Source organism: Gouania willdenowi, chromosome 13 (genome assembly GCF_900634775.1).
Source record: "Gouania willdenowi chromosome 13, fGouWil2.1, whole genome shotgun sequence".
Lineage (NCBI taxonomy): Eukaryota > Metazoa > Chordata > Actinopteri > Blenniiformes > Gobiesocidae > Gouania > Gouania willdenowi.
The window spans coordinates 27,259,152-27,273,877 of record NC_041056.1 but is presented as its reverse complement, the minus strand read 5'-3'; the positions used below and the strand labels follow the sequence as shown (position 1 = coordinate 27,273,877).

Sequence of the window (14,726 nt, the reverse complement as noted above, 5' to 3'; positions counted from 1 at the left end):
CGCGCTTCCCGACCATCTTCGACGTTGGTGACAAGCATTTGTATTCAACTACACGCGCGAGGCATGATTTTGATGCCCAAAATGCGTTTGGTGTGAACGCACCATTAGTTTGTCTTTTAGGCACTTTCTGAAAAAGTTATCCTTTTTTTTCTTTTTTTACTATTTCTTTTGTTGCTCTTTTTTTCTGTTTTGTGATTTCAGTGTGATTTTTTTTTTTTTTTTTCTTTTTTTAAAGAGAAAGCTTTCAAATGTTCTCATTTTTAAAGAACAAGAGGCCAAAAAAGAAAAATCGACTCGCTCGTGTAACACTTGATATGATTCCATGTGTGTTGGTTCACATTCTTCCTCCTTTCCTTGGTGATTTCCTAAATGCTGTTTTAGTTTAGATTTTTTTTTTTTTTGAGCACATAAAAATCTTTGTAGCTGTGTACAGAGCCACTGCCTGCAGGTTTTACCGTCCCAACAGAAGAGCAGAAAGTTGTGCGAGCGCGTTCACCACCAATGTTTAGCTGTATCATGATAATAGTGACGATGAGGAGGACACATGATTGAGACTGTGCGCTAAAATGCATGAACTCAAGCATGTTCTACCTTCTGTGGTGCTGGAATGGAAGAGATGTTGGGTTTGCTCTCTGAGCTTCACTAAAAAGACCATGAAAATCATTTTGTATGTTATTGTTTGCTTTATTCCATTCTTTCCTACGCCACCCCCCCCCCCCCCCCCCCCCCCATTTATTTATCAAAGCTTAAAGGATCTTTTTTTTTCTTCTTTTTTTTAACTGAACGTATAAGATATATATAAAATTAAGTTTTTCTTTAAACAACCTGAAATTTAAGTTTTTTTTATTTTTTTTTTATGAGAGCTTACCCACAGAGTGCATATATAGAAAAAAAAACTATTGTTAAAAGAAGACATTTCAGCCTCTCGGCTTTGATTTTAATTTTATTTGAACCAAAATCAAACCTTGCATTTCTATTTCAGTTTGAATCCAAAGACTAATGATTCCAATAGACTTTAAACATGTCTGATCTGCCAGCATTCTGTGAGGTATCCTCATTCCGTTTTTTGTTTACCTTGTGTGTGAGATGGACATAGTGAGGTGTTGTGGACACACATCTTCTGCAGACGTGTGCCTGATGTGGCTCTGATTCCTGCAAATAATAATGTGATTCCATTGCTTTTTTTTTTTTTTGTTTCCAGCTCACATCTCCAGCACTCAGGCACAGTAGTCATATTTCTAGCCTATAGCGTCCTGCTTTAAAAAAAAAAATTAAAAAAAAGGCAGGATGACAACATCAGAACCAATGCACTGATGGACTTCACTGTGGTTTTGCCTTCATTGCAATCACGGCCACACGGAGGTGCTGCTGCTGCTGCTGAACTTTTTAAATATTGGGTTGTAAAGCCATACACTGAACCTTGCTGCTGCTGGACATGCTTTTTTTAGGCAATGCTTCATTACTAAACATGCAAATTAAAGCCCCTGACCTTTCCTGTAGGCATACACAGGCACAATAAAAATAAGTGCCTCATCATTATTGTGTACATACCAAAAAAAAAAAAGCTTGATGATGAATGCAGCATTTGTAGAAGGGGATGCTTGTGGCTTTGTAGTATTTGATTTGCAGCTTTAATCTTGTTGCACCTTTTTGCTTCTCTGTGTATTTGAATGTGATCAACAGTCAGGAATGTGGCACCTGGTCCTGGTGTAACAATATTATTTATCTCCTAGCTTTGCTTGTTGCTGTTAGTTCAGGCTCAGAAGGCGATGGGGGGGGGGGAACAAAAAGCAATCTTAAATGGGAGGATTTTGTCCTGGTTGACATTTCCAACCCTCTTTGCAAGACCAATGCATTGGGCGATACCTGCTACTCTATAGTAGCTGATAACATTTGCAACTATAATGTTCCAGTAAACTTTTTACAAAATTAAATAGTGTGTGTGTATTTTTTGTGTCATCACACACCTGCATGCAATGCATTCATGTGACCGTGGCTCAGTGGTGGAGTGGATCGTAACAATAACTGAAGGTTTGGGAGTTTGAATCTGGCTCTATCTTTCTACACGAGTCCTTGTCGTTGTGTTCTTGGGCAAGGCACTTTACCCACATTGCCTTGTATGAATTGTGAATGAATGTTGGTGGTGGTCAGAGGGGGCGTAGGCGTGAAATGGTAGCCACGCTTCTGTCAGTATGCCCCAGGGCAGCTGTGGCTACATTGTAGCTTACCACCACTGGTGTGACTAATGTGACTGGTGAGAATGAATAATGGTTTCTGTACGTGCTTTATAAATCCAAGCCATTATTATTATCATGTATTCTGCAAAATTTCTTCTCATTTAAAAACAGAACCGTGAGAAAAGGACAGTTCAGACTTCACATTTTTCAGAAAAATAGATTCATGAAAAGCTCTTTTATAAATTTAATCTTAAAATATTTGTATAGAACCATGTTAAGATGATGGTGATCGAGCTTTATGTGATTGACTGCTGATTAAGGGAAATGTTACTTTTCCTCCTTTTTAAAAGACTATTCCTAAATTGTATTTATTGATTCATTTCAGATTTATTTTTTTTGTAATAATATTATATTATAATAATATTAATAAATAAATTCTGTTTCTGAAAAGAAGTAGGAAAAAGCTTTTAAAGTCCTACCCTCACTTACACTTTAAGGGAGTCAAATTAGTTACATTTGTTTTTTTTCTGTATTCATTTTCATTGTTCTTCAAAATCTTTGTAAGTTGTGCTGTTGAGGGGTACGCCTACTCGTAAATTATCGACAAAAAGTAAGATCATTTGTGGAATATTCTGTTATGGTAACATATTTGCATCTAGAGAATACGTATATATTATTTTACCTTTAGAAAGCCAGAATATTTCCCTTATCTTTATACCATTATGTGTAGGACAAGCATTGAATATGATTATGTTGCCCATTAAATAGCAAACATCTTTGTATTTTCTGTTTGCTGCTGTTTGGTAGAATAGATGATCTAAAGAAATAAGACATTTTGCCTTTTTAAAATGATTTATTCACATATATCTGGTGAGACTATGGGATGAAATCAATGAAGAGAGTAAAGAACCACTGTTAATTTTTTGCTTCACTATAGCTCCACTTGTTTATGTAAATGCCAAGATACTATGGGTCTGTGTAAAGCCAAAACTATTAGTATTGAATTACACTTTGTGTAATTAGTAATGTAAAAAAAAGAAGAAAAAAATAAATAAATGTGAAATGTGTAATAAAAAGTACAGAAAGACATTGGGCAACTTGTAATCAATATGTTTATTATCCTACTTGTGATTTTGTTTTGTCTATATTTTAAAAAATATTCTGAAACAAGGGATTTTTCAGATTTTTATATATTTGAAAATAAGATTATAAAATGATGACCTTATCAATTATTGTACACTTATTTTTTAATAGCTAAATCCTTACATATAGTTTCAATGTTTCAAATATTAAGATTTGTATAATTTAATTAATTTCAAATACATTAAATATATATATATATATTTTTTTTTAATTTACAAGACTTTGCTTTGCTAAGAAATGAACACATAAAGAGTCAGTTTTGGTCTATTAAATCTATTCAGGAGCCACTAAATCAGTATTTTTTACCCATGTGGTCGGGACCCCATGTGGGGTCGCCTGAAATATCGGAAAAACTAAAATACATTTTTGAATGATTTTTTTTATTCTTTAATCAACTGTATTTCTATACTTTCACTTTGTGAAATGTAAATGTAGTTAAACTAAAATTCAGTTAAAAAATATATAATAAAATAAAAACTGAGCTTAAACAAAACTAATTCTAAAAAATAAAATAAATAAAAAGTTTTAGGGGTCGCCAGATCAAAATGAGGTCACGATCCAGAAAAGGTTAGGAACCACTGCACTAAATACTGTTTCTTTCCACTTAATTACAAAATTAATGTATTTAAATGTGTGTTATCACTCGTTCATTCCATCATTTTTCTCTATAGTTGTTTTTAAATAGTTTTCTAAGCAAAATGTTGTTGTCAGACAAAGGGGGTGCTCAGAAATAAGAGAAAGGGACAATAAAACATTGATATAACAGACTGATGATAATCTAATAATTTGATGATATTGTACAAAACCACACATTTAATGTAAAAATAAGATGAGCGTTATTGAAGAAACACCTCTGTGACGTCATTATAGATGTGCTACCAGCGTTTAAACTGAACGTCCTCGTGGACCGGATGTGTGACCGGCCCGTGCTCAGGCTCTAATCAGGTCCACCTGTGGCCCTTATAGCGGCTCCACTGCTGGGTCTGCTGGGCCTCCACCGACACTAAGTAGCTGCAGTTGCCCTGCGCCAGGACGCCTGTCTCCGGCTGTGACCATGGCCAGGACCGGGTTCTGCGAATCCAAGGCTCTGCTGGACTTAGACATGAAGGTAAGCTTCATACCAGGGAAGTGCTACACCGACCATATATATAATACATTACTGTAATGGTTTGGTGGACAAGTTTAACAAATGTCTTGACTACTTTTTAAATGTACAGGTAAAATGTACTCAAGTACCTATAAAAGCAACTCAATTACAGTAACATGAGGACTTGTAATCCATTACTTTCACCTCTGGTTATATTACATGTAATTGTGTTCACCTGTAAGGAGCACAGGTGTCAGAGAGGAACTGATTGGGTATTGATAAGTCTGACTCCCATGCATGAGATCAATAGATGTCAAAGATAACTGTGAATGAGAGGGTTTCAGCTTTAAATAAAAGGTCCCATTCTATTATTGACACTGGAAATAAGTCCATCGATAAAAAAATAAATGAATCAAATCTAAATATATTGGCCTATGGCCAAAATCTCAGATAAAAGCACTGAAATACAAGCAGTTTGTTCCAGACTGTGCTCCAGCCCTTCTATCAGCAGCTGACAGAAATAAATATTGACAGTAAAAAAAAAAAAAAATAACAACTGAAGTGCATTATTTTATTTTTGTTTCCTTTTTTTTTTTTTTTTTAGATCTCCATTAGCTTTGGTGAGAGCCATTGCTACTCTTCCTGGAATTCACACCCAATACAATTGTCTTTTTAGTGTAGTTTACAATTATATTTTTAGCTCTTCAAAAGTACAATTTGTCTTTATTGGTTATCAAGTTCTATTAATTTATTTACTCTTCAATTGTAGAATATTTTTGTTCATGTTAATCTTCTGCTTATTTTGCACATAAATTATATATATTTGTTACTGGATTTATTGATGTCACTTTTCAATGGGTTTGAGTTAATTACATTTTATTATTATTATTATTTGTGTGGCTAAAAGTGATGCAACTCATTTATTCTTGTTCCTTTTCTGTTAATGAGTAATCTTACTTAATGAAGTCCTAACATTCCGCACTGCAAAATAAGCAATAAAGAGTGTATGCGGTTCACGCTGATATTGCCTAAGTGGAATGGGCCAATATGCAGGGCTCCAATATCTGTATCTGAAGTGAAAAAGTTGGATCGGGAAGTTCCCAATCCTCAGATGTTACCATTAAAATAAATTGTATTGAGCACACGTGCTCTGCTGTCTCTGATCCAGGTGGATGCGAGGCTCCTCCCCTTCAAAGCCTGGGCATGTGGGCGTTTTGACTGCTGGCAGCCGTTAGGAGCAGACGAGTCCAGGATGGCTTTGGTCCAGGTGGAGTCACAGCATGAATGGGTTTGTCTTTAGTTCCATCCTTTACAACATTAACCTCTGGCTTTTCATATCACTTTGTTTATTAAATCTGAGTGGTCAGTAGAATACAGGGTGTGGTCAGTAGAATACAGGGTGTGGAGTCTCTGCTTATGTTTAGCTTTCTCGCTTTTCTGCTTTGTCTGCTTGCAGGAGAAGAAGCACTCGCAAACCAGCAACAACTTTATTATGGGATTTCATCCAGACAGTAGGCCTAGTGGAGTAATAGGTACAGTCTACAATATCATTATATTACGTATATCATTTAGCTCAGTGTTTCCCCTACAGTTTATTTGGCAGGGTGCCCCCAACGGACACCCCCAGCCTGCCAACAGGATCCCACCCAAAAAATGTATTTCATAGAAAACAAAATATTTATTTTAAAGAGCCTATAACAGTAGTTTTATCAAATAAAAAAAGAGCTAACTAATTTGCGCAATTTCAGAGTAATCGCTATTGCATGGATTGGCAACTGTTATCACAGCGGGGCCATAAATATGTTTTTGTCTAATCTGAGGGCCATATTATCAACATTCATGCTAATATTAAGGATAAAGACCAATCTGAGCATTAACACAGGAAACTACAAAGGGTTTTTTGTCTCTTTTTGTGTAGTTTGAGTTTTTAGTCATTTTTTGTATTTACCTGTCATTTTGGGAATTTCTGCTGACATTGTGTATTTTAGTCTAGCGTGTTGTTATTTTGTATATGTCTGTGTTTTTTGAGTTCAGGTTTTTGTTTTGTTTATTGGAAGTCTTTTTTTTTTTGTGTTTTTGTTGCTTCGTGTATTTTTGTCTGTCATTCTGTGAACTTTGCTGTTTTGTGTTTTTGGAGTTATTTCCATTTTCGTGGAATTACAATTTTTGAAGGATTTGTCTTTGAGGGGCTGCGCAAAATTTAAGTGAGGGCCGCATTGTGGCCCCTGGGCCGCCAGTTGCCCACGTCTGTGCTATTGTTTCATTACATCTATGTAAAATGCTTTTTTTTTTTTCTTCTCTCTCTGTGTGGGAGGGGCTTCATGCTTTTACCCCTCAACACTGGTACTCGGAGAGAGCGCATTGCCTACTTTATGATTTAAGAAAAAACAACCCAACATAAATGACAAACAAAAATAATAATGGACAACGGAAGGTTAAAGACATTTTTGCCCGTCAAGCAAAAATCATAGCAGATTTTTTTGTATTTTAGTTTATGTTGTAATTGTCAGATGAAAAAAAATGTTTCATTGCAATAAAATAGTCAGGGTCAACTTATTCCAGTATCAATGCTCTGTAATTATGGTTATGGTGAAGAGATGTAGGAAGAATCCTGCAAAGACCTGAATGACAGACAACGGTCATTCCCTATTCCTTCCCCACCCCCTCCCAAAGCTAGGGGTGATGCTACATCTGCTGATGGAAACTACAGTAAACTTGCTGTTTAAATTTTTTTAAATTATGTCTTTCCTTTTCATTGCAGTGAATGGGTGTGAGGAGGAACATGCTCTTCTTTATCCTCATGGCCTGCAGGCCCTCCACAGCCTACATGCACTGGTTCCCAGCCTGTTGCGGCATGAAGTAGAGATGGCACTTGAGAAATTGGGTCTCATATGGGACCGTACATATGCTTGGGAGGTGTTTTTGGACATGATGGTGAGGGATCATGATCAGCCCTAAGGCTAAAATGTGCTTTTTTTTTTTTTTTTTTTTCCCCTTTAATTTTCTTATAAAAGACATTTCAGGACAACATTGAGTCTAACACAAGTTCAGTCATTGGTGTGTGGCTTTTGCTTGGGTTTGTCTTACAGAAGAGTCAAACGCGTTACTCTTTTGCCAGCGCTGACTTCCCACGGCATTTTACTGATGTCACTCGAGCTATTCTTGTGGACTGGATCATTCAAGTTCATGTGAGTTGCCAAGTTATAATTCATTATTTAAGGATGTTTTCCTATAAATTCTGTATTAGTCATTTGATTTTTGTAAACTCTGTATCTAAGACACAATTTGTTGTGCAAACTGTAGGTGAGGCTTGACAAACTAGAAAAAAAATCAATTTGATATATTGCGATATTTCACTGTGATTATCGTATCGATCTAAAAAAAATTAAAAAACTAACTTCTGCCTAGCACGTAAACGCCCGGTCACTAGGTGTCAGTGAACCACATCAGACCTTGTTAAACTACCTCACTCCTCTAGACAGTTTAGCTCAGAAGTTAATTGCACTTTTTTTTTTTTTTCATAAAACATACTGGGCACTTTGAAAAATGTATGTGGTTATTTTCTTTTTTTAAATTTAAGAACTTATCAGAATCTGTTGATGCAAAAGTTAAAATGTAATTTGACAGTTTGATAAATATACCACTTGTTTTTTTTATTAGTACTTTATTTACACTAAATTGCTATTTACTTTCTCACAAGTTAAAAAAAAAAATTGTATTTTATACCATTTTGTAAAGGTGAAATTTCTAATTATTTATATCATGATATATATTGTATTTAGTATCGGGATATATCCTATTGTGACATGCAAATTGCATATCTTCAGATTCATGGCAATACCCACCCCTACAAACTGAGTAAGGAAAATTGTTACCTCTTCTCCTGCTTTGGGCCAATTGTTTTTTTTTGTTTTTTTTTTTTTTTTCTTCAATGACTATCTAAGGAGATAATGAATTTCCAAGAGGAGACCTTATATCTGGCAATTCATCTCCTTAATCGCTCCCTGCGCCTGACCAAGGTGACCACAGCCAACCTGCAGCTTCTTGGCATGGTTTGCCTTTTCCTTGCAGCCAAGAAGGAGGAGTCTATTCTCCCTGATGTACGGTGATGTTAACCTACAGTCACTGGTTGAGCGTAGCATACCTACACGCCTATGATCAACATTTTCCTCACCTTTTGTCAGGTGTCAGGACTTTGCTTTTTGATGGACTACACGTACACTAAGCATCAGCTGCTGCGAATGGAGCGCAAAGTGCTGTATGGGCTGAAGTTTGAGCTCTCGTACTGCCCTCCCCTGCACTTCCTCCTCCTCTTTGCCACCATTGCTCGCTGCAGTGCTATGGTACATCTACAGTGTGCTCTTTTAACAAAGACAACCCACCTGAGGTCTTTTAATTTGTTCTCTCTATCAGGTGGTATGGATGGCCCGCTACCTGCTGGAGTTGTCTCTGTTGGAGGACAACTGTGTGGTGTTCCCACCTGTTCAGCTGGCTGGAGCTGCCCTCTGCTTAGCCCGACAAGTGCTTCAGGAGCCTCAAACACCAGAAGGGGAGGCGGCGTGGTGCCTAGCATCCAGTATTCATGTTGGAAGGTGTGCAGTGATGTTTTTGCTGTCCACATATTATGTATCATATGCCATTTAATTACCAGTGTTCATTTTTATTTAATTTTAATCAGTATTTTGACTGAAATGCAACTTAGTTTTAGTCATCAGGGCTGAATAACATTTTATTTATCAAAAGGTGTTACTAATTATATAATTGTTAGTGTTTTTTAATTTAAAGATTCATTGGAAAAGTAACAATTCATCTTGATTGTAAGCGGGATTCTTGTCGGTGTGGGAATATACAATGATGCAAAAATAAGCAACAGAATTAATAATGTTGACTACAAATATTTGCATAGTTTAATGTTGTAAATTAATGATGAAATCAGGCTGAGGCCTTCTGTTTTTTGCTTCAGTACCATACATGATCTGCTGAGCGCAGTGTTGTTTCACTATTACATTGTGAAGAATTGAGCAACAGATGAGCACCAAAAATAACTTGTATTTTTAAAACAACAAATAAATTCATGTTTTATGGCACTTAATATTTATATATTAAGAATAGCTTTTTTTCAAATTAACTTGGGAAAACTAATGAGAACTGCTGACCACGGGGGGGGGGGGCTGTACACTTTGCATATGATTATTATGTAGTTTAGTTTTTTAACATGTACTTTTCTCAATCTAGTTATTGCCTCAAAAAAAGGTGAAGGAAACTAACACATTTTTAGTCAACAAAATTAACGCTAATTACTTAATCCACTGGCTCCTCCCAAGGAATGCTAAACTATGCCAATCTAACGTGAATGACGTATGTTGTGTTTTCTTGCAGTGAGAGTGCTTTGCTAAAGATCATGCAGATCCTAGCCAGCGCTGCAGTCAAGGCCCACGCCAAAGAAACCAATGCGACCTATGTTAAATTTTCCTCTCCAGAGACCATGCACGTCAGCAGCCACCCAGGCCTGAACAATGTTTCCAGTCAGCCGGGTGGGTGCACGTGACCTAATTCTAATATGAAGCACATAAAGAAACTGACGTGTAGATCTCTGTGGTTGAAATCTTTCACCAAGCGAGTATCATGGATTATAAAGAGTAAATGAGTATTGGGGAGGGGGGAAGAATGATCTCTTTAATGCCAACATTAATTAACTATTGTACTGATTTATTAATCTTAATGGTATATTTGTTTTATGATTGTATTATGCAGCTGATTTAGAATTTTCCAATTGTATTAATGTCACTGTTTTGTAAAATGTGGAGAATGTGAGTGATTTATGGATTTAAAGAAAATTTTAATGGGAAAAAAATAAAGTGTCTGCTGCAGATAATAATCTAGCCATTTATGTGCAGTTACCTTAAAACCTAGCAAGAATGTGACTACAGGTTGTGATGGTGTAAACAGGTTAATTAAATATCTAAACCTGAAGTACCCCCCCCCCCAGTTTATAATTTCTCTTGGTTCTGATATCTTAAATTATATTTTTGTTGTGGGAATTAATGTTCCTGTACACAGCTGATACTTAAGTCTGTACTTGTTTTTAACTGAGCTGGTCAAAGTTTTCATCTTTATTACTTGAGTGACATTACAAAAGTATATACATTAAATATGGAAAGTAATTAAAGTTCCACATAAATGCAAATAAGCAAAATGTTCTATGTTTAGAGAACTCTTGTGCAACTGAATAACAGATGGTTAACCACTGAAACCCTTCGGATTGTTTAAGAAAACCACATCAAACCAACCAAATAACTGTTCATGGAATTAACAAAGAGCTCTTCATTGGGCTCAATATCTCACCAATAATGAGTAAATTTAACATTTTTTTCGACATTTAAACATACTGAGGTACTGGTATATCTTTAAAGAGCATTAAAGCATAACTAAGTACCTTTTTCACTTCAATAAATCCTGCTCATAGGCCCTGTGAAGGTAATACAAGTGTTTATGGGGTGATTGGGGGGTCATTCATCACCCCCTGCTGTCTCTGGCCAGAAAACCCCACTTGCAACTTTCCCTGCCTCCGACCCGGTGGCAAGACGTACTGCTTTACAGCAGCCCAATACAAACTAATGCTAGATTATGACCAGCCTCCTGGCTGCACAAGGTTGTCTACAAATTAACTTTTATCTAACTTGTATCATGGTGGAGCCAGAAAAAAAAACACAGAAGACCTTTGTCCGAGGAACGGAGCATCTCCATGCAGCGACAGTTCAGCAGCGGCACACAGCATTCACACACTCCATCAGGCAGCACACACAAACATCCATTCATTTTCAGAGTCGCTTTGTCAGCAAACACATCACACATATTTCCACACTCCGATCCGTATTACTCCCACATCATTTATTTTACTTGTCTCTCTTCCTCACACTGTTCACATGGTCAGGTTCACCACCTGAACCGCACAGAGTCCACCAGACTGCGTGAAAGCACCCTGAGTGTCACTGTTGTATTAGGATTTTTCAGTGATCGGTTGCTATCGTCTTGGGAGTGCAAAGGTGCGCATGTAGCTGTGGGGTAGGGTTGGGGGTGCGGAGTGTTTACGACAGTAACGTAACCAAAGGGGACCTTTAGGGGGAGCGCTAAGTGTAACTTAGTTCTGCTTTAATATTATCGACCAAATTTTTTCAACTAAAAGACCGGGCTGGGGTGAGCCTGCATGTCCGGAAGGAACGTTTGCGGCCGGATACATGATGGGTTCCTGGGACAGGTGAAAGGTCCTGTGTCTGTCCATGCTTTCCATGGAGGACATCTACATGATTGGATTTATGGTAGTAGGGATGCTGTTGATTAGAGCTGGCATTTTTCTGATTTACCGCAAAGTGTTACGTTGACAGCTGTTTTGGAAAGGCTGCCAGTCATTTCTGAAGGATGGGGCAGAGCAATCAACACTCAGACTCATACGATGATCAAACTCAAAAGTAAGCAGGAGGCTACTTTGGAGCGTTTAGGTGGAATTTAATCGATCTTGGAGAAGCTGCTTGGCTGTTGGTTTGGGGCCATATTTTTGGATTTACTGCTAAGAGACCAAAGACTTCAAGGCAACCGAAACAGTGCTAGCCTGAAACGAAAACAAATCGTCTTATCACCATCCTGTATCATTGTGTTGCGCTGAAGCTCGCTGACAGCAGCTGACTGCCTCAGATCTGCTGTGTCATGGTGGATGAAGATGGTTGGAATAGCGTGTGCTTTCATGACCCTTCTTGGTCGATGTGTCTGTGCTGAAACTCCGCTTCACTCCTGGAATAGCTTGGAAACAATCCTCTGTGAAATGATCACTGCAGAGCATAGAAAGCTTCATTGGATGAGAAAAATCCGCTTTGGTTTGTTGCAGAACCCAAACCAGTTTATGATCCCGAGGAAACTTTTAACTGGAAGTCCTCGCACAGTTAGCTGCTACACAGTACTGAGGCATATGCAGGGCTGAGCTTGTGTTATAATTCAATTGGTCACCGTGTAGCCTTGGGGCTGGGCTCAGTGCAACAGTCAGTGTAGATGTTCTCAGAAAGGAGATTTAACGGCCAATAATCAGCTTTAAAGACTAAGGTCAGCTTCTTATCTCCTCCCCAGTCTTCTTCTTTTTCTCGTAGTTTTTCTTTTTTGACCTTGACACACACACAAAAATAACTTAAGATGATTTATGTGTGTGATTAAACACAGAAAAAAAAACTGGAGGAATGATGTACATTCCTAGATTGAGTGGCAGCTAATCACACAACAATTGAGGCAATGAAGAGGAAGCGATAAGTGAAATATGAGAAATAGGTCTGAATTCATTTAGTCAGTCTCATAGGTAGGCCTGGGCATTATATCGAGATTCAAGACATATTGGGATTTCTATTATTGAGATATAGAAAACTATAATATTGCCTATAATGATATATCCATCCATCTATTCTCTGACTCGCTTTCTGCTTTTCAGGGTTGCAGGGTTCTGCTGGTCCCCATCTCCATCTTACTTCAGGTGTGGGGTGGGGGGGTTGGTAAACCCTGGACAGTGCGCAAGTCCATGGCAGGGCAAAAGACAAGTCCCATTCGATCTAGAGACTCCAATCAAACAACCAAACAGTCATGTTGGATTGTGGAGGGAAGTCAAAGTGCCCGGAGAAAATAGGCGTGCAGGAGGGTTTAACTTGTGAAATGGTTAAATCAGGTATCCTAAAAACAATTGAATTGGTTCCAGAGGCAAACAGTTAAAGGTTTAGACAATGGGGGAAATCGGATAAACAAACGTGGAGTTTGTGCACAACTTAACTGTTCTTTTTCACATCTGGTGTGCCGTGGAAAAGGTGAATACATGTTTAATGCATTCGAATATGCCAATGATGTTTTGCTTACATACGAGCACAGGTAATAGAGGTTTTATGCGTATAAGGTTTTCAAAGATGGTTGGCCCCCAAAAAAGTCAAGCCTCTGTGCGGCCAGGGCGTTCTAACTCCTGTAATTTTTGTTGAGCCGAGGGTCATTGGAAAGATCAATGTCCTTGGTTAAGGCATAACAACTGTGCCTTTCCCAGCTCCTGCCATGTTGTGTGCAATTGCATGGGAGAATAGGGTGGTGGTGAGTGCCAATTCTGGGTTTAAGCCTTTTATCACGGATGCACTAGGTTTCCTTGTTAGGCAAGACTGTGTGTTAATATTAAACTGTTGCGTGATACTGGGGCCAGACAATTGTGCAATTGGCGCTTCCTTTTTCATCTGATATGCATTCTGGAAATTTCACTGTGTTGAGGGTCATGGAACTAGGCTTCGTTCCAGTGCTGCACTTTCCTCTGCCAGTGGAAACCTTGGTAAATAGGAGTGTGGAAGCAAGGCAGGGCTCCAACTTTGATACTGCTTCTCCCAATGTTTTTTTTTTTTTTTTAAGTCGTTGGATTTGGCAAAATGTGGTGTAAGCAGAAAGGTCTGGTTCCTACAAGTCTGAATATGTGCTTGGTTTTTGGGTCCAAATTGCACCCACGAGAGCTTAAACGCACAATTCTCTGTCCGCAAAAAATTGCTAATTTTGTCAAGAATGTGGTATCAGCGGACAGATTTTATTCCCCTGAGTCCAAATACGTGCTAGAGTCCAAAATGGGCCCGCTAGAGCCCCTGGAAGTTCAGTGTTTTCCGCTACCAGGGGTAACCTGGATCAATGGGAGAAGAAGTGTGGAAGCGAGGCACGGTTCCAGCTTTAATACTGCTTCTCCAATCGGTTTTCTAAAAGTACTTGGATCGGGCCAAACATCCAAAGGTCGGCCATTTACCAACCCGTGTAAATGGATGGGATTACGATCCGCCTTGAACATGGAGTATTTTGTTTTGATGACATTGACCCTATGTGTCTTTCTTCAAGGAAAGTTCTCACAGTTTTGCTCTATGGCAAGATAAATTATGTCATCATCCCCAAACATCCTTTCAATTGAGGGAATAGGTTGATTTCACGTGACGTTACATTGCTGTATCACGAGAGTGCAAATTTCAGATGGAGATTCAGTTCACGGCTGCTCCAAAAGGTAGGCGGATTGCTATAGTCCTGTTAAAGGTTTCCATATATTTCCGCAAATCCTGATCAGTTTCAACCGATGAGTTTCCATTTCCACAGTCACCTCTTCACTGCCCCGCGTCTGCATATCAGTCCACATACTGCTTTTTATGGTCACTTTTACTGGATCCAGACTGATATACACCCTCCTCCGCTCCCGTGCACATCACCTCGGCAGCGATCATGTCAATCGGACTCAAGTGAGAATCCAGACATGATTGCTTCTGAACAAACGTAATGTGGCAATT

General features: G+C 38.2%; 1 protein-coding gene across 1 annotated transcript; it reads left to right on the top strand.

Annotated features, from left to right (window-relative positions):
- The first annotated feature begins 4,312 nt into the window (after positions 1–4,312).
- On the top strand, positions 4,313–10,157 carry ccnp (cyclin P). The gene is made up of 9 exons (XM_028465567.1): positions 4,313–4,428; positions 5,576–5,695; positions 5,864–5,939; positions 7,169–7,341; positions 7,497–7,595; positions 8,352–8,507; positions 8,592–8,750; positions 8,821–8,999; positions 9,787–10,157. The coding sequence occupies exons 1-9, from the start codon at positions 4,375–4,377 to the stop codon at positions 9,953–9,955; spliced, it is 1,185 nt and encodes a 394-aa protein (XP_028321368.1). The 5' UTR covers positions 4,313–4,374; the 3' UTR covers positions 9,956–10,157.
- Positions 10,158–14,726: the final 4,569 nt, after the last annotated feature.

Excerpts from the sequence above, each read along its gene's own strand:
- ccnp (XM_028465567.1), top strand. The coding sequence starts at position 4,375 with ATGGCCAGGACCGGGTTCTGCGAATCCAAGGCTCTGCTGGACTTAGAC. Across the intron at positions 4,429-5,575 it reads TGCTGGACTTAGACATGAAG|GTGGATGCGAGGCTCCTCCC; the intron begins GTAAGCTTCATA and ends TCTCTGATCCAG. Across the intron at positions 5,696-5,863 it reads TGGAGTCACAGCATGAATGG|GAGAAGAAGCACTCGCAAAC; the intron begins GTTTGTCTTTAG and ends GTCTGCTTGCAG.